This window comes from Triplophysa rosa, linkage group LG6 (assembly GCF_024868665.1).
Source record: "Triplophysa rosa linkage group LG6, Trosa_1v2, whole genome shotgun sequence".
In the NCBI taxonomy this organism is placed as follows: domain Eukaryota; kingdom Metazoa; phylum Chordata; class Actinopteri; order Cypriniformes; family Nemacheilidae; genus Triplophysa; species Triplophysa rosa.
Window position 1 is genome coordinate 9,026,804 of NC_079895.1, and position 26,912 is coordinate 9,053,715.

General features: G+C 39.1%; 1 protein-coding gene across 3 annotated transcripts; it reads right to left on the reverse strand.

Annotated features, from left to right (window-relative positions):
- dop1b (DOP1 leucine zipper like protein B) lies at positions 1–26,875 on the reverse strand. Of its 3 annotated transcripts, none has more exons than XM_057335257.1 (39): positions 25,521–26,875; positions 23,307–23,481; positions 21,983–22,164; positions 21,216–21,386; positions 19,949–20,138; positions 19,611–19,709; positions 19,398–19,521; positions 19,144–19,253; positions 18,862–18,973; positions 18,623–18,740; positions 17,011–17,130; positions 16,819–16,927; positions 16,447–16,656; positions 15,918–16,228; positions 15,066–15,469; positions 12,670–12,740; positions 11,828–12,025; positions 9,166–9,318; positions 8,991–9,091; positions 8,723–8,913; positions 6,981–8,619; positions 6,794–6,890; positions 6,079–6,249; positions 5,843–5,968; positions 5,457–5,591; positions 5,303–5,358; positions 4,975–5,079; positions 4,719–4,785; positions 4,417–4,570; positions 4,250–4,332; positions 3,643–3,752; positions 3,076–3,225; positions 2,873–2,934; positions 2,651–2,779; positions 2,425–2,561; positions 2,249–2,304; positions 2,002–2,139; positions 1,295–1,427; positions 1–1,117 (listed from the first exon to the last, which is right to left on the reverse strand). In XM_057335257.1, the coding sequence occupies exons 2-39, from the start codon at positions 23,445–23,447 to the stop codon at positions 863–865; spliced, it is 6,918 nt and encodes a 2,305-aa protein (XP_057191240.1). In that variant the 5' UTR covers positions 23,448–23,481; positions 25,521–26,875; the 3' UTR covers positions 1–862. The 3 variants fall into 3 exon arrangements, with proteins under 3 accessions (XP_057191240.1, XP_057191239.1, XP_057191241.1); XM_057335256.1 differs by having other exon boundaries at positions 6,794–6,893; XM_057335258.1 differs by lacking the exon at positions 1–1,117 and having other exon boundaries at positions 1,299–1,441; positions 6,794–6,893.
- Between the last annotated feature and the right edge of the window lie 37 nt (positions 26,876–26,912).

Below are 26,912 nucleotides of genomic sequence, written 5' to 3' on the forward strand. Positions count from 1 at the left end.
TTGTTTCATCTAATATTACTGTTTAATGGGACTTACATGTACAGTATATGGGCAATTCTAGCACAACAGCACATAGATTAGCACAAGGAAAGTTGTTTAATTTTAGTGCATCTACAACATTCTACAACTTTAGTTTCAGGCACTTTAATTCTACTGGCTTGAGAATTTAAACAGCACAAAATAGCCAGGGTAGCATATGAGCGATTAACACTTAATATCATTGTCAATAGGAGGATAGAATCACAGCATAAAAACTTCCTAGAGATCTGACAACTGATGAATGATAAAGAACACAAACATGGATCCAAAACATTCCCTTAGGTCCCGAAATATATATACTGTAAGAGTTAAAGACATTCAATACTTAAAAATAATTAAACTTCAAAACTCAATAAGACATATTACATTTACTAGATTTAAAGCAGGAAAATACAGCAGAGTAAAAGATCTATCAACAGTTATTGGTGCATAAACAAACATTCATGTCAGCATTTTCCAAAATCACCCCTATATGTGACTCTGTGACTGACAGCCTATACAAATGGAAAGATTCATAGACAAAACAACAATCATGCTGTTGTTGAAACATGGAACACTCATGTTGAATTTGCCTTATTCAGTAATGATAAATAAACCGTAATAATAAACAGTAAAAGAATGCAAAGAATGTTTGAAAAAACGTCATGATACAGACATGATACATTCACCTCTGACAACAACTTTATATTTTTGCAGGACCTTTTATACATTTCTGTTACACTACAATGAAATCTCATTGCACTTGACTTTTGTGTGAGACCAATAACATTACTAAAGATAATACAGAATCTAAGAAAAATATTTCCAAAGATGTGTGGATCATCTAACTGTCCATTCCGTCTAGGAACTCTCCTTCTATGATTTGCTCCAGGCGTTTCATGACTCTGTAGCTGCTGGGAGGTGGGTAGTCTGCGGTATAGCGTGGGAGGGGCGCAGAGAGGCTGGAAGAGCTAGTAAATGAGCAGCAGAGGGTATTGAAGAACGGCACAAGATCCACGATTGAAGAAAGAGATCGCAGAGTCAGCAGAGGGAACTCCACACGGTCTGTGCTCAACTCCCCCACTGTTCCATTCAGCTCCTGAACACACGTGTTTAAGAGATTATACTCTACATATTTCGTTTTAAAGAAAACATGGTTTTTGGGTTTTGGCATAACCCGAAGTAAACCATTTAATAATAAAAAAGTGAAAGAATGTCTACCTCATGGTTTCTAGAACACTAACTGTTCTGTGAACACAGTGTGTAAAGATCTTACCCCGTAACGTCGGTTGATTCCATCCAGTATTCTGACGACATGAGGTTTACACTCTTGTTCTCCTTCCAAAAGAGTGTTTTCAGGACCATCAAAATGCTCCACGTCTACTTCAGGAATAAAAGCCCAGCGATACCTACATATACATTACTAGATCGTGAACAGTAAATATTAGGCAATGGAGCAGATCAGAGGTTATTTTAAGCGTGAGTTCAAAAGAACCTAATGATCTATTACTGACAGCTGCCAATGTTAGGGCAACCAGGACAGTCTATTTAGAGTCATAACAACTAAACGCCCAATAAGGAAATATCTGTGAAGTTATATATTATTAATAGAAACTTCCTTTTGAAGAACTCCTTGAAAAGTACGCAAGGAGCCTCTGAAAGGAAAAATAATTATTTTCATTATTTACTCATCCTGATGCTGTTCGTGTTTTTTTCTGAAAAACAAAGGGATTTGGTGCTTGGACGTAAACTTAAACTGTATTATATAAACAACAGGAGCTCAGAAGGACATGAGGGTGGGTACGGTAAATTATGAATTTTCATTTTCCAGGTGAAGTCCCTACATCTTCATATTTGTAATTAAAGAATAAAGAATTTAACATTTGTCACGAATTCACAAATAATGATCAAGTGAAACTATTTCTTGTTATTTCTCACCGACAAACATGTATAAAGTATGCATAGTTCACAGCTTCATCTTACATTTGAAACAGGGGCATCTGCTCAGGTGGGAAGGACACCGCGGTGTCTAGGAATTTGCAGGCTGACAGGTACATGTCCAGCTCTGTCTGCGGGAAGCCCAGAAGACCATTCTTGTCATGGCCGCCCCGTAATTTACTCCTTAAAAAGAAGAGGAAAGATAAAGAGCAAGAGCAAGAGAGTGAGAAATGTATTGGCCAACAAAAAGATTGAGGTGGTACAATGCAAATGGAAAATCAGTTTGACTTACTTGGAAACCTCTTTATCATCCAGCAGGGTCTTCTCTAGGCGATTAAAAATGCGTATCTAAAATAAAAGACAAACGGCAACAATGACTATTCATAATTATTTAAACTGCACAGCTCTAACAACATCACAGAAATGGTCATTGATAAAAAAAACAAATGAAACAGTCATAGTCCTTACCAGCTCTGTCACCATGATTGGCCAGAGTGAGGTGAGATGTTGTGGTGAGATCCTCAACAGAAGAACACGAAACATGAGGAACATCTGAGCCGACACTGCTGGGGTCTGTCCCACACGCAGGTTCTCTGTTAGACGCTCTAAAACAGACATATATAACATAAATAAATCTAAGCTGCAATATATTTGTATGTGCATATTTGTTTTACACTTACAGACTGAGTAATACCTTGTATAAGAGGCAAATAGAAATGATACTGGTCATTCTCTCCACTGAACATGGCAAAAGCCTGACGTTTCAGTAACATTGGCTTCTGCTCGGCGCTGTTGAATAGCTTCAAAGAACTGCTCTGCATATCTGTAAAACACAAACCAACACAATACAACTAAACACTGATTACATAACAAACACTCTTACAAATACACAAAGATGTAGGCTACATATACTCACTCATCAAGTCTTTAAACATTGTTTTCTCATGAGTTAGCAGATGGTCTATGATGGATCTCCAACTAAAGCACAACATGAAAGTTTAGCGATTTAAGCATCATACTGGTTATAGACTGATAGATTAGCCAGATAAATAAAAAAAAGAGCTGTATCGGACATCAGCATTGGCTCAAACCAGAATAAAAATTAAAAGTCCATCTTACTGGCAGGTACATGAAGAGTCCATCGTGAAAAACATTGGGTCCATAAAGAGCTCCAGCACTTCTTTCTTCCATGCCCGCTTAGTGTAAGCATATCCACTCAGACTGCTCAACAACTGAGCACCCGCACAGAAACTAGGCATGTTATACGCACTGAGAAGTAAACAGGGTGAGAAAGAGATTTATAAAGAAGTACTAAGGCCAGGTTTCAAAGACAAGGCTTAAGGGTAGTCCCAGACTAAAATGAATGTGTGACCTGTCTTAACTCAACATAACTTGCCCAGAAATATCTTAAAATATATCCGTGCCATTGTTTTGTCTCAAGATGCACACCAGTAATGTATTCTTCTAAGGCATTTCTATAAAAGTGACATAAATATCTTAATTCAACTAAGGCATAGTCCTGGCTTAAGCAAAACCGTGACTGTGAACCCGGGCCAAAGAGTTATAAATTAAAACCTATTCACTTGATCCTCATGCTTACAAACTTTTTAAAACTTGCTTTTAAAACTTTAAAAACTGTTTAAACCCTAAAACAATTTTAACTAAAGTGTCTTTTGTAATAGTTACCTGTGATTTTTTAGATAGGGAAAAACGTAATACATGAGACGAGAAATAAGAGGCACAGCTTTCTCTTTCTCATCACTGCGATAGACCATGTCCAAAAGAGGAGCCAGAACCTACACACACACACACACACACACAAAAACGTGAACACACATGGTTAATCTGTTGAGTGTATATGTATAAAACCGATGACTTATAAATGTATTCATTAGTATCAGTTTATTTTTGACTAAGATTTTTTCAACATGATCTCACATGAATTCGTAACTTTAAAAAAAGAGAAAATTAAAATAGTTACGAATTCATGTTAGATTGTGTAATTTTTTTTGTTGCATTGTGACAACTGAATTTGATAATTAAACACATTTCCACCCAAAATTCTTATGATTGTAATACTGTAACAAAATCATCATCCATTTTAAAATCAAATTCAATACAAAGTTCATTTTCTTCATGCAAATTATTATATAATGATTATATACACATTACATTATTTTGTGTTTTTTGTCATCATTTTGTCAACATCTACTTAATCCACCCTCCGTACTGTAACAAATCTTTACATTTTGCATTCTGTTTAATCTGGAGAACATGCGTTTATGTTTCTTACTTCAGCCAGCAGAGCCAAAGCTTGTACACTGAATACAGATGGCGCTGAAGAAGACACCATAGTGCTGCCCTGACCTGCACACTCTGAGACGAAGAAAACAGCATTAAAATCAAAACACCATAAGCACATAAGTACAATTGACTGATTGTACTTCTTTGTAGTTTTACCATCAGAATCATTGGCTTCATGGTCATCATCTTCTCCTTGTAGACAGACTTGAGGTTGAGCTTTCACTTCCAGGTTACGACTCAGCCAGCTGGTCTGCTCAAGAGACGAGCCGGCCACAGCTCCCACTGCCTCCAGTATACGCTGACTGACTTCCTGTAGAGAATACCATTACAGTGTAAACAAACTTTGACTATTTGATACATTGGATCCACTTTTTAGGATTCTATCTGGTACTTTAACCACATTAGACAATGAATAATAGGAACCGTTTACATAATGCATTAAGCTGTACTGGTCTTACCTGCAGTTCTTTAGTATCCCTCTTGTTATCCATATTGGGAAGTCTATTTACACAGTCATTTAGCATGCTGCAACAGTAAAGCAAACAGTCGGTACAGTGCTTCAAAAAACCTTTAACCCTTCAATAGTACCATGTAATACTAAAGGGCTCTACATAACACAATGCAGAGAAGTAATGGCTTCTTTTGGAGATGCAAATATGAGCAATTGCAGTAAATTATGGTTTTCCAAAGGCAGCAAAATGAATATTTATTCACCCAAGGAGCAAGAAGTGTCCAGGTGGGGCAAGGTTGAGCTGGACAGATTCTCTGAGCAGACAGAGGAGAGAGTTGATGTTCTCCTGAAGCGCCTGAGGTGGAAGACTGCAAAAACAAAAACAAGTTACCATCAAGGACGTTTCACTAATAAAGTTTGTGTTTCCATTAAACACCATTGAACATTAACTGTAGACATTGGTTTGACATTGCCACAGTTCACTTGACCTTAATGGACATTTTATTAACTTTGATGGTGAATGACATCACATGATTACTAATACGATTAGGCCAACTAAAAAGAGAGGATGATGTCAGTGTAAACTGTTACCTTTTAATGTAGACATAGCTGAACTGTAGCATTGGAATGTCAACTAAAGTAGTCTTCTGTTAGTGAGAAAGAGAGTGGATATTAATACATGACATGGTTCAACGGTTAAAAATGTACAGTATGCGTATTCAAGCTTGTGTCATGCATGCAGTACCTGGTCTCCTTTGATCTGATGGGGTTTCTTCACCACCTCTCTGATGAGCTGTAGTATCGTGTCCGTACGGAGCATGTTTAGTGCCTTCACCAGGTCTACCACGGTCATTTGGGAATCACTAGCATCAGGCAAAATCTATATATGCATATAGAAACACAGAATGCCACATTCAGAACAGTTGATGGGATAGTTCACCTAAAAATAAATATGCTGTCCTCATTCACCCTCATGTCATTCAAAACCTGTATGTGATTCTTTCCTCTGTGGAACACAAATGAAGATATTCATACATTGGAAGTCAATGGGGTCATGTTGTTTGGTTACAATCGTTCTTTAGAATATCTTCTTTGTGATTTGCTTTTTGCATACTTATTCATTTTGTTCACCTTTTTCCTGGAGCATCTTTTGCGGCTCCTCCTGTTACTCCACACAGCAGCAACAGAGGCCATGACCTGCATCCCGAACTGTTGAGTCAATGGCATCAAGAACTCTAAAACCTTCTGCCTCAAGATCTACAGAACAAAAACATATCCAGCAACACATTAACAGCATGATCCCATTTCTATGCAAACTAAATCACCTGAAAACATTTGACTTTATTTACTTTCATTATCAGCTTTACCTTTGTGCCCTTAAAGTACACAGAGGTGGGTGACACTCTGCTGCCATGGGTGGAGTCACAGCCCTTGGCCACGCCCCAAAGTAAAGCCATGCTGCTGATCATGTGTGGAAACTCATCCAAAATGGCATTGCTAGCGTTTCGCATGTCTGGAGCATCACAGCTTACAATTGCCTGGAGCAAAAAAAGTCACATTACAGCTTAAGTCACTAGTGTTTTAAAGCTTCATGATTGACCAAACATATTCAGTGGTGAACCTGACTCACAGGATGACCAAAGCGAGATAAGATATGATTGCAATAGTATGTAAGTGGATCAGTAAATAGGGTGCAGGAGAACATTGTTACCCCAAGCAAATGTCTACATCATCAATTGGGATCCGAACCGTACATATTGAAGCGTTATGTTTTTATTACCTTAGAATGAGCTACTTCTATATACATACACCACGGGTCCCCTTATATGGATTTCGCCATGTTGTTTCTACAGTAGCCCTAAACGGACAAACTGTTCTACAGAGTGTGTTTTGAAAATACGTTATTTCTTTCGGCAAAGAAGCGAAAACGTGACAACATCTTAGTCCTGTGTCAGCCACCGTAGTGCTTCGAAAGGGAGGGTTAAGCGCTGGAGTGAGCCATTGGTTGCAATTTGCAACTTCAACGCTAGATGATGCTAAATTTTATACACGGGACCTTTAAGCACGTGCTTGAACACTTACCTTCTTGTGGTCCAAAAGGCAGTAGTGTGTAATAGTGGTAAGTCCTTCCAGTAGAGTCAAAGGATAGTCAGGTGCGATATTCTCCCTTTTCAAGATGCTGCTACACAAAGAAAACAACACAATTTGAAAAAAAAAAAAACATTTCAATGCATATTTAAACACTCTAACACATGCACACATTATTTACTTATGTGAAGACTTGATTCCATCATGCTCATGTTGTTTAACAAGCTCATCCAGGTTCTTGCAAATCTGGGCAATGATAGGCGATACAATGATGGCCAGTGATCGTCCTAAATATGGCAACACTTCACAAAGTAGAGTCACCCAGGCTGGGTGCATGGCGCAACCGTACTGTGGGTGCAAAGCCCGGGCTGCTGCCGACACGAACATGCCCTGAGCTGTGATAGGTTGACTGGCAACATAACGTACTGCTTTGATGGACTGCTGGAACATGACAGCTGTTTGCCACTCTCGAGCCAAGGCTGAGGAAGGAGGTTCTGCCCGCCGCTGTTGGTTAGAATCGTGATCTTTGTGTGAATCGTGTGCCTTGGTGTGTGGTGGACACACATGGTGCTCCAACACAATAAGAACCTTGAGAAGCTTCAACAGGGCGATCTGGAGCGGATGTTCAGCCCAGGTCCCATCTCTGCCAAAGTTAATCAGACTCTCTTCCGAAAGCTCCCCTTCGAGGTCTTCCTCTAGCACAGTGTGTTGGTCAGACTGCTCACCCCGCTGGCACACATACATGGAGGCTGAAAGGGTAAGGAGAACATACTGCTGCACCTTGTAGCTCCAAAGAAGGTTACGCACTGCCTCCAGATTAGCACAGCACTTTGCATCTCCGATCTGAGCCTGCTGGGCCACCCTGACCAATTGGATCATCAACTCAGTTAGCACCTCTACGCTTTTCACCTGCACCTCCCGATTTGCCTGGAGTTGCGGGGTGGGAACATTAGCATAGGACGGATAGTGAGAACGGAGGTACCGCAGACAGAGGCAGGTGAGTAGCTCAAGCAGAAGAGCTGGTGGCGAAGACGGGGAAGATGGTGAATAGAGAGGAGAAGATGCAGGGTCAGGAGTGGCTGCAGTTGGTGGGGTTGAGCTCTGCAATCGTCCATAGAAGCTTCCACCTTCTTCAGCCTGCCGGTGCCTTTGCAAAAGGTTTTGGATGAGGTTGAGATGGGCGGTGGAGCTGCAATCCAGAGAAGTATTAGAGAGAGCCTCTACAAATGGCCCGGCACTTGTTCGGAGTATAGTCTCTAAAATAGTGAAGGCATAAAGAATCCGGCTGCTCTCATACTGCTGCTTATAAAGCAAGACATGACGGAATAGTGAATCCACCGCCTCTCGTTTCTCCCGCTGTCGCTTCAGCTGCCGTGATTTGGCCATGGCCTCCAACTGTCCGTCGTCTTCATCGCTCGAGAGCGAATCAGAAACCTGAGTGCGTTCCGAGTCTACTCGCTTCAGCCCATTGGCCACCGCCTCCTCTACGCTACCATCATCCCGCCGCTGAAAGTAAGGGGCGGAGCTTGAGCTGGAGTTTTCTGTTGAGTTCTGAGCACCGCTAGTGTCTGCAGACTCTGTGTGTTCACTATCCTCTTCTTCTTCTTCCGGTCTTTCTTCATCCTCTCCCTCTGTTTCTTCACTCTCACTTTGGGACACTCCTGGGGAATCCGAGGGTGTTTTCATTAGCTCTGGATCTCGTTCCAGCTCCGTCCACAATGCCTCACGGTCTACTACAGTGAATCGACTGGCAAATGTGTCCTGCGGTTCCTCTACAGAACTTTTCATAGTGGATCTGTAACTCAGTGGCTTAAAATTACCTAAATCACATGAAGAATAAAATCAGACCACAGGAATATAAATATATTCCATAACTGTGCAAATAAAACGCATTAAAAAATCAACATGTTTATGATTACTCACCAACAGAGAGATTTTGTTTTACACTCTGTATCGGTGATCGTTGTGTTTTTGGATCCAACAATAAGAGCAGAATTGGTTCCAGAATGCGGACCACATCACTAAGCGAGAGAGCCCGCACCAACCAGTTCTGTGCCGCAGCGCTAACACTACCATCCTGATTGTTTAAACTATCTAGTACCACAAATAAAGACCTGAAAACAAAGAGAGATTAAGTGGAAATGGCAAATTAATTCAATATGCATGGGAAATATGGAACATACTGTATGACCTGTCAAAGGAGCGTTTGAGAGAAGTGTTGCGATTTGTCTGGATCTCTCGTGTCAGGTGCCACAGAACCGAGAACCTGTGGAGGGCCTCCAGACACACAACCTAACACAAAAACCCACAATTACATCAAGGTTTATGTTAGAGTTTTATTGTATTCAATGAAAGAAATGCAGTACCTTGTCTCTGCTGTATAAACCCAGGCAGATGATGTCCTCACAAATGGTTGCAGATGGAGCCAAGCAGTGAAGCCGATAGAAGAGCTCCACACAAGATACATGATGTTCTCTGCGCTCAATGTCCAACTGAGCCCACAGCACCTGAGACACACGCTGTGATAGAGACAAGTAAGAATTACCACAGTGCCTTTAAAGTCCCCATGAAATCAAAATGGAAGTTTTTTTTTAGTATGAATATCTTAGTCTTAAGCTTTCCTGTAGCTCAGTGCTAAGAGCATTGCGTTAACAACGCAAGGTTGTGGGTTCGATCCCAGGGATTGCACATGCCTATGTATAAATGTATAGGATAAAGCAATGTAAGTCGCTTTGGATAAAAGTGTCTGCCAAATGCATAAATGTAAATGTCTTAAGAATATCTATTAAATAGTGTGATCTGAAACAATTAAAAATTCACATTTAGAAGATATAAGCATTCAGTCTCAAAATGAATCAACGATTTTTATAACATCGTTCTTTACTTCTAGAATCTAGAGAATCAATCATCCGCCCAGCTATTGGGTAATTTAAAAGGGGAGGAGCTTTTAAATTCTGATATTGATCCCATTCATTTTAATATATCGTCGGTGTACTTCTGAAATCTTGTATGTCCAAATTCACAGTTTTTCAGGATATGAAACTTTTTTAAATGATTGCATACTGTGTTGTCAAAGTTGACAAGCACTTTTAATAGTTTTATTGGTTAGATATTTGCAAAATCCAGTGACAAACATAAAGGGTGACTAATATGATTTTATGAAATATGGAGATACAAGGTTTCAGAAGGACAGCAGCGATATGTCCTCTTACATAAAAGTATATAAAACAGGTGTCCTCTTATACAGTGTTTTTCAAACTACAAACCCGATTCCAAAAAAGTTGGGACACTGTACAAATTGTCAATAAAAAAGGAATGCAATAATTTACGAATCTCATAAACTTATATTTTATTCACAATAGAATATAGATAACATATCAAATGTTGAAAGTGAGACATTTTGAAATGTCATGCCAAATATTGGCTCATTTTGGATTTCAAGAGAGCTACACATTCCAAAAAAGTTGGGACAGGTAGCAATAAGAGGCCGGAAAAGTTAAATGTACATATAAGGAACAGCTGGAGGACCAATTTGCAACTTATTAGGTCAATTGGCAACATGATTGGGCATAAAAAGAGCCTCTCAGAGTGGCAGTGTCTCTCAGAAGTCAAGATGGGCAGAGGATCACCAATTCCCCCAATGCTGCGGCGAAAAATAGTGGAGCAATATCAGAAAGGAGTTTCTCAGAGAAAAATTGCAAAGAGTTTGAAGTTATCATCATCTACAGTGCATAATATCATCCAAAGATTCAGAGAATCTGGAACAATCTCTGTGCGTAAGGGTCAAGGCCGGAAAACCATACTGGATGCCCGTGATCTTCGGGCCCTTAGACGGCACTGCATCACATACAGGAATGCTACTGTAATGGAAATCACAACATGGGCTCAGGAATACTTCCAGAAAACATTGTCGGTGAACACAATCCACCGTGCCATTCGCCGTTGCCGGCTAAAACTCTATAGGTCAAAAAAGAAGCCATATCTAAACATGATCCAGAAGCGCAGGCGTTTTCTCTGGGCCAAGGCTCATTTAAAATGGACTGTGGCAAAGTGGAAAACTGTTCTGTGGTCAGACGAATCAAAATTTGAAGTTCTTTTTGGAAAACTGGGACGCCATGTCATCCGGACTAAAGAGGACAAGGACAACCCAAGTTGTTATCAGCGCTCAGTTCAGAAGCCTGCATCTCTGATGGTATGGGGTTGCATGAGTGCGTGTGGCATGGGCAGCTTACACATCTGGAAAGGCACCATCAATGCTGAAAGGTATATCCAAGTTCTAGAACAACATATGCTCCCATCCAGACGTCGTCTCTTTCAGGGAAGACCTTGCATTTTCCAACATGACAATGCCAGACCACATACTGCATCAATTACAACATCATGGCTGCGTAGAAGAAGGATCCGGGTACTGAAATGGCCAGCCTGCAGTCCAGATCTTTCACCCATAGAAAACATTTGGCGCATCATAAAGAGGAAGATGCGACAAAGAAGACCTAAGACAGTCGAGCAACTAGAAGCCTGTATTAGACAAGAATGGGACAACATTCCTATTCCTAAACTTGAGCAACTTGTCTCCTCAGTCCCCAGACGTTTGCAGACTGTTATAAAAAGAAGAGGGGATGCCACACAGTGGTAAACATGGCCTTGTCCCAACTTTTTTGAGATGAAACTTTTTAACTTTTAAAATTTTTAACTTATTTTTCCCTTAAAATGATACATTCTCTCAGTTTAAACATTTGATATGTCATCTATGTTGTATTCTGAATAAAATATTGAAATTTGAAACTTCCACATCATTGCATTCTGTTTTTATTCACAATATGTACAGTGTCCCAACTTTTTTGGAATCAGGTTTGTATTTTAATATGCAAGTATTTTCTGGATTATTCACGTTTTCTATTTGTTGAAGCATAAATACTCATGATTTGTTGCATGAATTACACTATCCATTTCATATTATTTTCATTCACAAATGACAAGGTACGCGCAAAGCTGCTACAACAGAAACATGACAATTTGTCTATTTACCAGGTAAAAGTCTGTGGAGTTCTCCAAAGTTTTGAGAACAGAAGGGTAAATGGGAGGCAGGGTGACCATTTGAAGCTGTCCACTGAGCGGGTTAGTATCAGAGCTCTTATAACGCTGGTTCTTATCCTGAATGACAAGAGCTAAAGACTGTGAGTGATTGATCAGCTCAAGAAGAGAGGAGATCGCAACATGTTGCACCTGTAGACACACAAAAGACAAAAAAAACATCAAATTAAACTAAGTAGAGCTAAACAACAGTTGGTGTATATTTTAATTGTAAAAAATACTTTATCCTATTCCAGTTTAATCTGTAAATAAGCCATTCAAGTGTTGACTTTTCTGAACACTGTAAACATAATCAAAACGCTATCAAAACATCGCTCTGTTTGTTTGAGCTGTCGACTTCTGGTGTGAATTTGAGGCAGGACTACCCGTTCATCAGAACATTAAAGAGTGTGGGAAAGATTTAGTCTAAAATATTTTAAAGCTGTTAAGAGTGAAAATTGAAAGTGTCTGCAGGGAAAAGACAATAAGTAAACATGCTGCACAAACAATTTATTCCCGGTCAATACTGCTGTATTTGTCTAGGATCATTTCCTGCAGTCTTTGCATAACCTGCTTAAAATGTTTTTGTAGATGTGCTTCTGTAATCAGGCTAATACTGCAATGCAATATTTCCAACCAGTATCATCTTTTAGGAGAATATGGACAAAACGAACACTGCGTTCCATTATTTTAAAGCTCTTATTGATTGACTGATAAAACACTAAGTCAGCAGGGTGATGTGATAATTTTATTATTGTTAGATCATTTAACTCATCATTGAAGGTCTGGTGTTATACCTGGTAGTCTTTCATCAGACAACACAGAGTCATCAAGAACTTCAGCCACTCAGGAAGGCTGCTGTCAATCCCTGAGGAGAAAAACTTTAGGTTACTAACGTAACCCTGGTTCTCTGATAACTTGAAGTGAGGTATCTCACTATGGAAACACCTCTGGCGTGACCGATTGCGGAAGCACCAATGACACTACATCTGCCAGTCATGGCAGACCAATGGCGTGGTGTTTCGTCATTCTACGCATTTCTCTTCTCCGTGCGAAATAGGCAAGGAGGGCAATGTTGTGAGATACCTCACTTCATGTTATCAGAGAACCAGGGTTACATTAGTAACCTAAAGTTCTCTTTCTAACACTTGTTCGGTATCTCACTATGGAATATAGACAACTCCAGTATATGCTGATGAAGCAGGGGTATAAAAAAAAACGAGTGAATGAGGATCACTGATCTAGTTAAGTACTGTAAGTGCCAGCCGACCCGTGGGGGTGTCTGCCCTTCATAAAGAACGCCCCAGTAATCATTGTACATCCCGATCACTCACCCCTAGGACCGAGTGAGCGAGAGAGGGTTCTGTCACATCCAATTTATAGAAACGGACAAATGTGTGCAGAGAAGACCAGCTGGCTGCCGCACAAATTTCGTGTATCAAGATTCCTTTAAACAGTGCCCAAGACTCTGGTGGAATGGGCTCTTAGTCCGGCCGGGGGCTCTATTGTAACATACCACGATAGCCTCTACCCTCCAGTGGGAAATCGTTATCGGGAGATAGGTCTTCCTTTATAAGCATCAGCCCATGAGATGAATAACAGGTTGCTCTTGCGAAGTGTGCGAGTTCTTAGTACATATGTACGCAAAGCATGAACTGGGCATAAACAACGCAACCGCTCCACTTCTGAGGATGAAAATGATGGCGGATGAAACACCAGCAGCTCAACTGACTGAACCGCACTGGCATGATCCCATACCTTAGGTACGAACCTAACCTTTTGTGTATTCGTATGCTGTGCCCTGATAGGCAAATCTCAAATATTTCCTGTGCGCAGGAAAAATATTTATGTGAAAATATGCGTCCTGCCGATCCACTGAGGCCGCTGAAGAGAAAACCGCCTCGCGGCTCGGGTGCAAATAGTTTGCCACCATGTTTCAACCGGGGGAGGATCCGCCATTCCTAAATCCTCCATATCCTGATCGTCCAGCCTCGAGAAGCCCTTGACGGGAACTCGATGGGGAAAAAAGTCTGTCACACAGGCTCGGACGGCTGGAATAAACTGCCTCGCTGGTGGGAGACGTGACGGAAGTCTTTTCCTGTCATATAAAATCCCTTTCAGCCCCTTTCCCCGCTGGCTGGGTCAGCCACTCGATGGACCATCTCAGCGCGTCCCTCCAACAAACTTCGATAAGATCCGGGTCTAATTGAATAGGGGAAGGTGAGCTCTCATGCTGTGCGCTCGGCGGACAGGACTGAATCAGGGGAAGAATGGCATCTTCATCGTCCTCATCTTCGAGAATGGTGGACAGTTCTTCATCATCGTCTTCCTCTCCTGCCAGTGGATCGAACAGCGGGGGAAGGATGGGTGAAACGCTCTCCATCATGTCCCCCCATTAGCTAGTAGTCTGCGGACATTCCATCTGTTCCTCTCTGGGTTGAGCAAAGAGGTATGGGTCCGATTTCCCTGCGACCGCCACTCGCAGTCTCCTTTCTTGGGTTTTAGTCGAGAACCAAGCGCAGTGGGGGCAGCCCTCAGGGTTGGATATAGCTGCCTGAGTGTGGTTAGCACCCAAACAGGAGATGCAAAGGTTGTGAGAATCCTTAGCAGAAATCCACATACCACAGGTGCAGGGATGTGGAGGATGTTTATCCCCGGAGCTCTCCGGCTCTTTCGCCGTCGCTATGATGAAGCCTGCACTCTCTTCGTACGGTAAGCCCACACAACATAATAACTCGTACGGAGCTGTGTTTTGGTGCGTGGTAAGCACCCCATAAAACGTCGGAAACTAAGAGGAGAAAACTCACCTTAACGCGTTAGTTATCTCCTTCTAAGTTGAGAAGTCACTCAACAAACAAAGAATTATATTGCGTTTGGGACGTTACCTTGCGGCTTCGTCTGTGAACGGTTGAGCAATAAATTCCAAAATCAGTGAGGATAGCTTCAAAAAATCTTCCACGGGGAAGAGAGCGAGAATGACGAAACGGCAGGTTCGATTGGTCTGCCATGACTGGCAGACGTGGTGTCATTGGTGCTTCCTCAATCGGTCACTCCAGAGGCATTCCCATAGTGAGAAACCGAACGAGTGTTAGAAAGAGAAAACTCAGTTTATAAAAACATATGCACATGTAAGCAACTCTGGCAATGCCAGACTGAATAAAACATAGCGGTGGAGTACAGTTCTTTAATGTACCTGTCTTGTTGAACATGGTTGTGTGCAGGTCTTGGCTCTCCTCCTCTGTGAAATAAACTGGAAATGTTGTGCATTCCAGGAGAAGTTGGCAGATGACAGCGAAGGCCTGCCGACAAGACTCTGATATCTCCCCTTTGCCCTTTGACTGGAAGCTTCCCATCCATTCCAACTCTGCAGATCTGTGGTCTTTATCCCCATCCCCAGAAGACCCATGAATGCCACTGATCCTTAGTTTACTAGGGCTGAAAAACTCTGCAAGTCTGTCTTTGATAAGACCCAGGTCTCGGCTGCCTTTACGTTTCAGTGGAGACTGCTTACTGCCACGGGGAGAGCCATTCTGATCTACCCGATTTGGTTCTTCCTGTTTTTTCTTTTTCTCAGGATCAATTATATTCAGCAAGTGCCTGAGAAATACAGAGAGAGATAGTTTGAATGAGCAAGAGTAAAACAAAAAGAGAAAGCATATATATATACATGTGATGCCGAACTTTATTGCGTTATATGTAATGTTAACAGCTTTTTTATTTCATCTAAATATTATGAAAAAATTAAACAAGAAATATTACAATTGAGGATATTTCATAAAAAAATATATATTTATATATGAAATTTATATTATATTTATAACTACAACAGACGGGCATCAGTTTGGAGAACATTGGGGTAAATTTTAAAAGTGGCATTCAGTTATCGCGTCAAAAATAAAAAAAAGTTACATTGTGTTTTCATCTTATTTTGTGGGCAGTTAAATTTATTATCGAGTCAAAGTAAAACAGTATAACAGTATACTGTAAGTAGCATGACAACATGCCATTTAAAATACACTGGAAAGTGTTCAAATTATTACTTTACCTTGTGATCACAGATGCTAATATGTCCTGTAAACACTTGGACATGTTTTCTATTGTCCCTCTTTTTCTCCAAACACCCTCTGTCCCAGAAAGACAATCTGATCCAGTTCGGGCTGGTAGAAGGTGTTGTTCAGATGGAGAGGCGCTCAGGCCTAAACCACTGTCTTCAGACCGCAAAGGAGGGTATGGCGCTTCAAGCGGCTCAACATCAAGTGCATCATGTCCGTTCAGATCAACCTCATCTGAGTTCTCTTCATGGTTACCTTTTACCTGGCTGCTCTCCTTCTTTTTACGATCTTCTGTTACCAAGATCTACAATTGTACATTGATAATCAAACTTTTATAGCAATATTTCCCAAATAAAAGTAACATCCAATGCAACGTAGGGTATAATGTAGAAATAAGGTATTTACGGCTAACATTAAAGTATCATTCCTAGCATTACATTACATAATTTGTTTGAATTTTAAATGTTTGCTTATACATTAAATGAGACATGGACACTCCAATAGACCACATGGCCCATATACCTGTGTTTGCTCAACATCCAGCGTATGCGATTCGGCCTCCATGTCCATAAAGGCCACTGGCATCTGGATCTTACTCAGCACTTTGTAACATGCTCTCATGGCCTGCGTGAGCTCCTGTAGGCTAAAGGATGTTATGTGACCACGCAGTGAATGCAGCATGCTTCCCAGCATCTGTGGCAGGTACTGCGTTTGAATCTCTGCATAGAGATCCTAATAAAAAAGCCAAATGGCACAATCACACAAATCTGAACACATCTTATTTATTATTACATTACAAATTTAGACAAAATTAACATTCTGTATGTAAATGCAGTCATTGCCAATGAAACAAAGTCAGACATTTACATGTTGGTAAAAGATTAATCACTATACCAGAGGAATAACATCCAACAAGAAAATAATGAGTGTCGAGAGCTCAGTGATTGAAGGAGGGCTGCTCCATTCTTTAGAGTCACGTTTCTCTGCTGGATCAGTCTGTGAACTAGGAGACGGATGCAACACTAGTCAGTATCTTGTATCCCAATTATCATCACATATTAATGTTTATTATACATGCATGTTTACCAGAGGCAGGTTTGGAAGTGCCTGGTCATGTAATCCCAGAGATAATTGCCGTTTATGACACTCACAAACATATTCACAGTCTTTATAATCTCTGAAGCGTTTTTATTCTCCTTGATTTTACTGCAGAGATAATAAACAACCATTTGTGTAATTATTAATTTCATTCCACACTAAACATTTATGTTGCATTTTTTAAAGTCCCCGTGAACAGGAAGTTGCGACCATTTTTACTTCAGTATTCTGACGCATTTCCGAGTGAAACAGAATTTCGAATGAGAAAACTAGTGCCCGTGGTTCGCGTTTTTCACTGCAAATTGATTGGATGAATAAAAACAGCTGTTGCAACTGACCTATCGCTAAGCCCCACCCCCCTTAGATACTGTCGCTAACTCGTACAAACACACACAGTTCGCTAATGTCTTACAGTGAGAGCTGTCAGTGTGAAAGCCTTGTCACAAGTTTTTTCACACATTTTGCACACACTCTCGTTGGGGAGCATTCTAGTTGAACTTAACAATATCATGGAGGGATATATAAAAGATTTGACAATAAATATGATAAATAACCAGATTAATTTGGAAGCGAGGGTTTACAGATCACAATGCAAGTGGGATGATCGCAAATGACAATATTGTTCATGTTCCGTGGGGTAAGGTAAAATTAATTTACATTTAACCAGTTTAATATGGAGAGGCACTGACATGTAGACCTTCGTTTATGTTTTTTTGATCTACAATGAAATGACATGAGTACAGTTAGCTTTTTAGGTTTGTATGTTAGCATGGACTCGTTAACTTTACCGTTTTTAGCAATTGACACCTTGCTGAAGCACACGATGACTTTAACGATCTGCTTGAGCACATGAAAATTATAAATTGTAATAATGAGAGTAATGACAACTGTTTTCTTTGGGAGTGGGGTTGAATCAGGTTACTGTGCCCTCATTTTGCTGTCTTGTTTAGGTTTAGCAAATGGAATAAAATAATTTCCATTCCCAATCCTCTCAGGATACCTGGAATCAGGGTTACAAGTACCCCAGGCACATCGTTTTACCATTTTTGTAGCATAAACACCATAAAAACGACGAGAGCTTCGGATTTTACAATGCTTCTCTATGGCGCTGAAACCTCAAGTTATCCGAGTTCCAGTCCCCATGCAACTGATACTCAGCTGTCATTGGCTCATCTGCGTTTGCGGGGAGGGGCTTAGCGATAGGTCAATTTGAAATAGAACTGACAGCATACCGACAGTTGAAGGGGAGGAGTTAACGTATGCTCCGCCCAAGCCGTCTAACTTATGTCATTTGAGGTGGATAGTCACTAGAGGGCGGAAGTGCTTTTCCAGATTTTAACTGAAGATTATGAGGGCACATGAATTATGAAAAGAGAACGATCCACACTGATAAGCTACGTATTTATAATAAACACTGCAATATTTCATGAAAAAAAGGAATTGTAATTTTTTATTTCACTGGGACTTTAATACAATCTTGCATATTTATTTACATTTAATGTCATTTCAACATCAAATTTGGGCCCCTAGATCCAGACTCCATTTCCTGAGATACAGCAAAGCATGTTTATTTTAATAATATGTGTATTGATTTTCTGACCTGTTAAGTTGGCTGCCGCTCAGGCTGCTGTTTAGAGCGTCCTCTCCCAGCATTGCTTTACAGTAGCTGTAAAAAGCTCTGACCACCTCCAGCAACACATCAGACAACACCAAGGGCCCTGTTGATGCGAGTTAAATTACAGAAAGGATAACCGTTAAACCAAGGATAACTGCTAAATCTAGTACAATTTACCTGTAAATGTACAGTATGTTAACATGTACAGTATTTGCATTTTTTACCTATCTCAGGTTTGTCCAGAAGGCTAATAATGATGCGAAACGGTCTGAGATACTCTATGACATTGTCTGGGTTGGCCTCTATATCCTTCTGTTTCAAAATATTCCCCAGTGCCTATTAGGACAAAATAAACAACAGTGTAATGTTAAATAGGCATGTACTGTATAGTATGTATTGCTAACATACAGTGAAAATTATATTAGTCTATGGAGAAATAAACAATTCCATTTGAACAAGCTGTTATATAATGTCATCTCAGTGTAAGTGTATAATGTCCTCTATACCTGCACCAGTAATCTTCTGGAGTGTGTGCTGAAATAAAATGCTGTGTACTCTTCAACGGTGTTACAACAACTGGAGTCCGCAGCCACCATTCCTCCCTTAATGTCTAAACCTGATATCAAACACATATAGAAATATTGAGAAGCTATCTCATCATCACAAGTATGAATTTACTCAAATTTACTAAATAAAACAGCACTTCAATATATGTGTGGTTTTCTTTTACTTCTTATATTTTTCTTATATAAAACAGTACCGAGTATCCAAGCATACAGACGTCGATTCAGAGACATATCTCTTCTGAGCAGAGTGAGTGAGGCAGCTGACACCACATTGATCATCTCATCTTCATTTAATGGAATGGCACACTCTACAGGATCCTACAAAAGTGATTATTAAAGGTTTACACAGATCGTCTAGGGTGGGTTTATGTGTTAATAATGGCTACTCAAATCAGGTATTCACTAACCAGGTAGATTGCAAAGGGGCAGAAGTAAAGCAGAATTTCCAGCATGTTTCTCTGGACCAAAACATTGGAGTCTTGCAGAGCGAGACAGATGGCTTTTACCTGCATGGAGCCAAATTCAGTTTATTCAATTACATTAAGAACTAACAACTAACAAAAACAAGGCTGCAGGCATAAAAGTAAATTCTGGTTTTTCCATTATTTCATCCTCTGGGAATTTAAATACGTGTTTTCAATTTTTTGACTGTACTTCATTTGATGACAGCCTCATTTTTGTTCATGTCAAATTATATGTGGTGCTCACTTCGACTAAGTATCTCTTTTTTATACAGTATACTCACTACAAGGTTGTGGTCTGTCCCAAGCATGTACTTCTGTTCTCTGCCTGTGAGCGAGTGATCAAAATGTGCAACGATGAAGAGGGTGGCTGGAAGCCGTACAAGAGGACATATGAGCACTGAACCCCACAGTGCCCCATAAAACACAGGCTGACCCACCAACACTGACAACTTCAAGAGCAACGCATCTGTCCTGAAATGTGAAAACAAGAGAGTACCGTAAGTGCAATAACAGGAATATATGTTACTTAGCAAATTAAAATAAATATAATCTATATTAAACTGTGTCAGTCCTCATTCCCAAATGAACTCAAATAATATCAATAAGGATATCAATAATTTTACGGAAATAATGCAACCTTTAAAGGGATACTCCACCCAAAAATGAAAATTCTGTCATCATTTACTTACCTTCGAGTTGTTCCAAATCTGTATACATTTCTTTGTTCTGATGAACACCGAGAAAGATATTTGGAAAAATGCTTATAACCAGACAGATTTTGCCCCCTATTGACTAACATAGTAGGAAAAAATACTTCATCATTTTTTTTCGTTCTGTTGAACACAAAAGAAGACATTTTGAAGAATGTAGGTGCAAGTCAATTGTTTGAGTCCAATAATATCCCTACATTGCATGCTGTGTTAAGGGGTTACAGCTACAATTTAAGTCGAATTCAAGAAATTCAATGATCATGGTGATAAATAATATTACATTGAGTGAGACAAGGTACTCATCCTGCTTTTGGAAACATTGGAATGAACGCTTATACGTTTAAATAGGGTCTGTTGTATGTAAAATGTAAATGTTTTTTTTTATTAATCGTTTTCTTTTTCTTGCTCTTGTACTTCCTCCTGTACTTTTTTATATATGGCCTTAAGGCTCTGAAATAAAGCATGAATGAATGAATGAATGTATGTAGGACAGCAAACATTTCTGGGGCACTTTTGACTACCATTGTATTTTTTCCTACTATGGTAGTCAATGGGGGGCTAAATCTGTCTGGTTATAAGCATTCTTCCAAACAGCCCTTATTTCATAAAATATTGATTTTGACATTTTATTGGTTATGAACACCCCTGGTTGCCTCTTACTGTTGGGGTAAACGGGTACTGTGGTTTTTCCTACTGTGGTAGTCAATGGGGGGCAAAATCTGGTTATAAACTCGAAGGTGAGTAAATGATGACAGAATTTTCATTTTTGGGTGAATGGTAGTTTAATAAATTACAAACTGATTAAGCTTATAGTAGAGGTTTCTGATATAAACTGTACCTGTCATAGACCTCTGCACCCTCCTCCAGTCCAGGCAGAAGACCCATGATAAAGGCCTGCAGGCTGGGTAACAGCGCCCTCTGAAGAGGCAGGAAGTACCGCTCGTAAAGCGTCAATAGAACTGGCTTCACTGACATTGCCGCATGACCCAACAATGGGAACAGCCCTGAACTGAAATATGAGTTCACACATGACAATTAAACACATTCTCAACTAGGAAAAATCTGAATTTTATCCCCAAAACTGAATCGTAAGGCAAACTTTTATACAAAATATATTTTATTTGAATTAAGAATTCTTTATGCATAGGGATTATAACAGTAAGGCCTAAAAATATTTTTTATAATAATTTAAATACTTTTAAGTGACATTAAAAAAATTTGATTTGCCCTTTAAATACGCTTTATTTTCTTTTTATAAAACGTGAATTTAAATGAATTATTTAGAAAGATATTACAATTATTATTAGGAATTTAGTATTCATGTAGGTTAGTTGGTAAAGAATTCAATTCAATTTTATTTATATAGCACAATGTAATATATTCACAATGTAACGCAAGAGAAATGTGTTAGGAGCTCAAAGGTCATGGATTTTATTTTAAAATCACACATACTGATGAAATGTGTAACTTCAATGCACTTTAAATCATTTTGGATAAAATGCATGGATGTAAATGGCCCTGACATTTCTTTCTGACATTCACTCATGGCAACGTAATACCAAACAACTGCAGCTAAAGAATGTACATATTAAGTTATGACATCACCTGTAAATGAAGAGATCCTTTGCCAGCCATTTTGTGCCGATGATTTTAAAAATGACCTCATAGGTCTCCAGTGCTTTGAGATGGACGCCGCTGGGCAGGGCAGGATGCAAACACTGAGCCAGCCGCTTCCCTATTATCAATCGCCGTGGTAACAGCGAGTACTTCAGATTACTCTGCAGAGCCTGAGAAAGAGAGGGACTTGATGACTGACAGCCAGAGGATATGGAGAGTGTAAAAATTAAAAAGCGGACCAACCACTGTCATTGTATATAAAGGATTAATAAAATTGTATAAGAAATTGTATAAATGTCTCATAATTTTTTTTCTTTTATTGAAAATGTAAGCTGTAAGATGACACAGACTGCAAAAAAAAACATTTTAATACAAAGATTCCGATCTTCAGCACATACTGTATCACTTCTTAGCAACCACATAGGCTAAACAGGTTTCAAAAGAATGATCAACATTACCTCAGAAAAGCAAATGGTTTGTTTACTATGCACAGCATGTGAGACATGTTTTGCAAGACATACCATTGATTATGTCACTAGGTGCAATATTTTTAAGTATTCTAAACACAGGCTAGTAGACCAAAGTGTCATTGTAAGAAAGTGTTTCCCAACTTTGAGAAACACAGAAACTGCTGTTATAAAATAGCCCTTGTTTCGAAAAATATTGATTTTGGACATTTTCTTTTGTTACGAACACCCCTGATTGCATCTTACTGTTGAGGTAAAAGGGTAAAATCCAAAACAAATACACAACTCCTGACATGTATCACTCAGGTACACCTATACAGGAGGTGAATGTTTTGTGAGTCGCAATACATCCGGACAGTCCCACTGAACAAACAAGAAAATCACATGCCGTATCAAGAGATATAGCGAGAAGGGGCATTTAAATAAGACAACAGTTTTTTCACATCACCATATAAAGGTGGAAACATGGTTGCAGAATGAAGAAAGGTAAGATGATAATGTATTAGTCTAATCTTGAGGAATGTGTAAAAGTCCTGCACATTAAATCAGCTGCACTTTGAACATCAACTCTGATATGTTTAAGGTTAAGTAGAATCATAATGTTTTCCCTATCACCTTACAATCACTTTAACTGACAATCCTACATGTTTTTACTTCCCCTAAAAATAGTAACTAAAATGTGAATTAAATTGAACTAAAACTTCCTCTTCTACACACAAAAGGGAAGTGTTAACGTTGTAATCCATTGGTATCCAAGGTACAAACAGTTCACAAATCAGTCAATAATCTTTACAGTTAACGTTCTTGTTAAAGTTGTTGATTTGTGTTCTCTAGGTTTCATGTACCTTGTTGAGTTTTCCTAGTGAGGAGATGAGATCAGCCCACTCGCTAGATGATTCAAAGTTTCGCAGTGCCTTTTCAATGACAGCTGCGTAACTACGGTAGCGGTAGTCATTCTGCAGGTCAGCTTCCTCAGGATCCATCATGTATCAGTCATGTCCCAGCATGCTCAGCATCCATCTGTGGAAGGAGGCAAAACAGACTGATCCGGTAAAAATATGTACTATGTCCACATCGGGTGTTTAAATAAACAAAATTTGAAATAAAGGGAAAACCCATTGATCAGTTTTTAATCAAATGAAATAAGGCAATAATCACAATAACTATTGTTCTCACAAAACCCCAACATGTACATTAGACTTATTTAAAAGCACATAATTTGGCAACAACTGAACTGCGTACATAATTTAAATAATGCTGTTTATTGAGAAAAGGTAAAACAAAAATTGAATTACAAAGAGCATTGGCAGTAGGCCTACAGCAAATGAGTCCTTTAAGCTTTGCGTGAATGGAAGGGGGAACTACAGTCAAATTCATGTGAAAAGTCATGTGAGGAGGTTGTTTCAATAAGACTGTGGTTGGCTGATCTGCTCAATCAATAGGACAATACAGACCTTTCAAGTTTCGAACTGGTCTGCAAATCTGATTGAATTGGCCAAAGAGGTAAAAAAATGATTCACTCTTTTTACACTCGAAAACACACAGACAAACACAACCCACCTCAACTCCTGAGCAAGATTATTACACAGCAAGTTATTAAACTGTCATTAGTTCACACACACGTACACACAAGAAAGGTAGATTATAGTCTCTTCTTAGACATGGTGACATCTGCTAACTCTCCGGTGATAAAAACCCTAAGAACACACACGCATACACACTTAAATCTGTTCACTCTGATGCTAAGAGCCTCGAATGGACATTTAGAGATTGAGGGATTTAAGAGAAGCAAAGCCCAAACACATGTGCCTGTGGAACACAAATCCCACACCCAAACACTCGAACTCATGTCCACCTGCTTACAAGTACTACAAAATATTGACATTTCTGTTCAGCATTCTATCTGGCCACTCTTTGATGAATCTAAATGCATCACAATTAACCAATATGCTTCTGAATGTTAAGTATTAATTTCCGGTTCTGCATTTCATTCACACATCAAAGAGATGCTGTGTGCCAGATGGAGGCACAAAGCCAATATAACACACACTCACACAAACACAATTATCCTGGATTATGTTGTTAAAATCATCAGCAGTTTATGGTCATTATAATTACAGCTCATTAAAGAAGCCACAAACAAAATCTTTTAAATGATGGTGGTGGTTAAGTCTCATTTAATTTGCAATTTGAAATAGATCCCTATTCTCCAGTTTCTACATATAAACACGAAAGTATAAACATTTTACACTATCATAATACTTTGCATTTCCTATACTAATCAATTTCAGCATCTGTATTGGGAAACATCTTTTCAAGTAGACATTGTAACTGCGAGCGATCTAACAGCTACTCAACCAAGCAAATATGAAACCTGCTCTCTTCATTGCTACTTTTTTAGTGTACACAGTTGGACAGAACCCCTTTGGTCTATTTATCTTGTCATAAAGAGTGCTCTAACAACTGTGAAAACAGTGCACTGTGGGCTAGAGAAAGAAATTCACTGCATATGTACTATATGGATGTGTATTTGATAAACAACTAGTTCTTTATGCGGGGGATTAAAATCTTTCCTGACCTTCTTTCATAATGCTTGAACAGAAGCTTTACTCAAGCAAAACAACAGACACCTCTTATGTAACAGATCTATCCATGTTGGATCTATTGACTTCACGTTACACAGAGAACTGTACACATTTTATGCATAATCATTTCGTATTAAAATCTCATAGTGAGCATGTAGGATTGGACCTTTGATCACTGTTCATAGCCTCATACATAATATTGACATTACGCAGGATGGTCAATGGGTTTAATAGAGTTTTTACATTATTACATAAAATACATCGTTTAATTGTTTCATTAAAATTAATTCGAAAAATAAAAGTGTGTGACTTAACTATAAATCAACAATAATGAAGCATCGTCACAACCATCTTTCGACAGTTATCTTTCTACTCGAAAAATACTATTAGTATGGACTGGAAGAATCTACCCAATAACACTTTATTACGTCAATATACCTTTTAATGTGTTACTGCGAGAACTGAATGACTCACCCACTGCAGCAAAACAGGAGCCAACAGATCACTAGATCTCGTGCAAAAATACAACAATAACGATTTTCCAGGCAAACAAACAATTTAATGGCGGGAAGTGGCGAACACAAGAAAAGACAGATAACTCATGCGAATATTCAAAACAGCAACCAGCTAAAATGAAATCGCTCAGCTGATTTCCACCAACACATTTGTGTACACTTCCTGATGGGCGGATGGGAATGAACCATGCCGAGTAAATACGAGGGGTGCGGCTACATGACACATATGTATAAACATTTATCACACCTTGAGGTAAATTCAAATCCAGTCAACTAGATATTTAAAAGTAACTTATTTATGATATCTGCTTTGGAACTGGGCTACAATATGATATTAACATGGCAGCTAAACGATTCGTCAAGCGACATCGCTGCTCTTTGGTATCTTCCAGGATGTCGTATGTTTACATATCTCGCAACAAGCTGTCACATTTTTATCCGGCTGACCACCACCAGATTAGTGGCGATAAACGCGCTTAACAAACTTTGAGCTATAGTTTACCTAAGTCACATCATGCCATAAACGAAATGTGATATCGCTGTATGTTTAGTTCGCAGTAAGAAAGTGATATGGGTGGACAATCATTCAATCATAACTGGTGAGCGCGCTTGCTATATAGTATAACGTTAGCGTATTTACGTATGATGAACGTAGTTGCTTTCTAAAGCGGAAACACTGGTACAGAAATTTGAGTTAATTTACTGGATTATGGTGAAATTGAACTAATGACACATTTTGTAACGTAAATATTATGCTCTTTAGTATAATGGAAAACGTGGAGCTTTATATCTCAGTAGGCTGTTCTTATTGGTGTAAAGACTGGAAGAAATAATATAATATAGGTCTATAAAACATGTGTGCAAAAGTATTAAGAGCAACTTTTTTCAAGGTAACTACTCCAATTGTGAGTAACTGGTGCCCTCTTGCGTTTCTACGATTAAAATAACACCAAACATCATAATTATACAGACATAAGCACTTCGATAAACACACCAGACATGTAAAGCTATGGAAACATTTTTAGCCAGACAGTAAAAATAACAGGTTTACCTTTTGAATTATGTTAGGTACATCATAGCTAGTTTTGCTCTTTTTATTCTATGTTCACCTTACAAGCACAGCAACAACTACATATTTTTTAACGATCTATAAACATTAAAATTACAAAGGTTTTATCACACCAGTGTTTGATTTTCAAACAAACAAACATTTCCATACATCCATTTAAGACTTACTCCATCAGTGCCCTCCCATTTGGTGCTCTTTTGGTACATCAGTACTTTATTACGAAGTCTTGAAAAATCTTAATTCAGTAGTCAATTAATACGTTTTTTTTAATAATGTTAGATT

What these genes read in the sequence shown, in the direction of transcription:
- dop1b (XM_057335256.1), bottom strand. Translation starts at nt 23,447, where the DNA reads ATGATGGATCCTGAGGAAGCTGACCTGCAGAATGACTACCGCTACCGT. An exon ending in TTAGCATCTGTGATCACAAG is followed by an intron (nt 15,470 to 15,917) that starts GTAAAGTAATAA and finishes TGTATTTCTCAG; the next exon opens with GCACTTGCTGAATATAATTG. An exon ending in CTTTGGCTCTGCTGGCTGAA is followed by an intron (nt 3,753 to 4,249) that starts GTAAGAAACATA and finishes GTGTGTGTGTAG; the next exon opens with GTTCTGGCTCCTCTTTTGGA.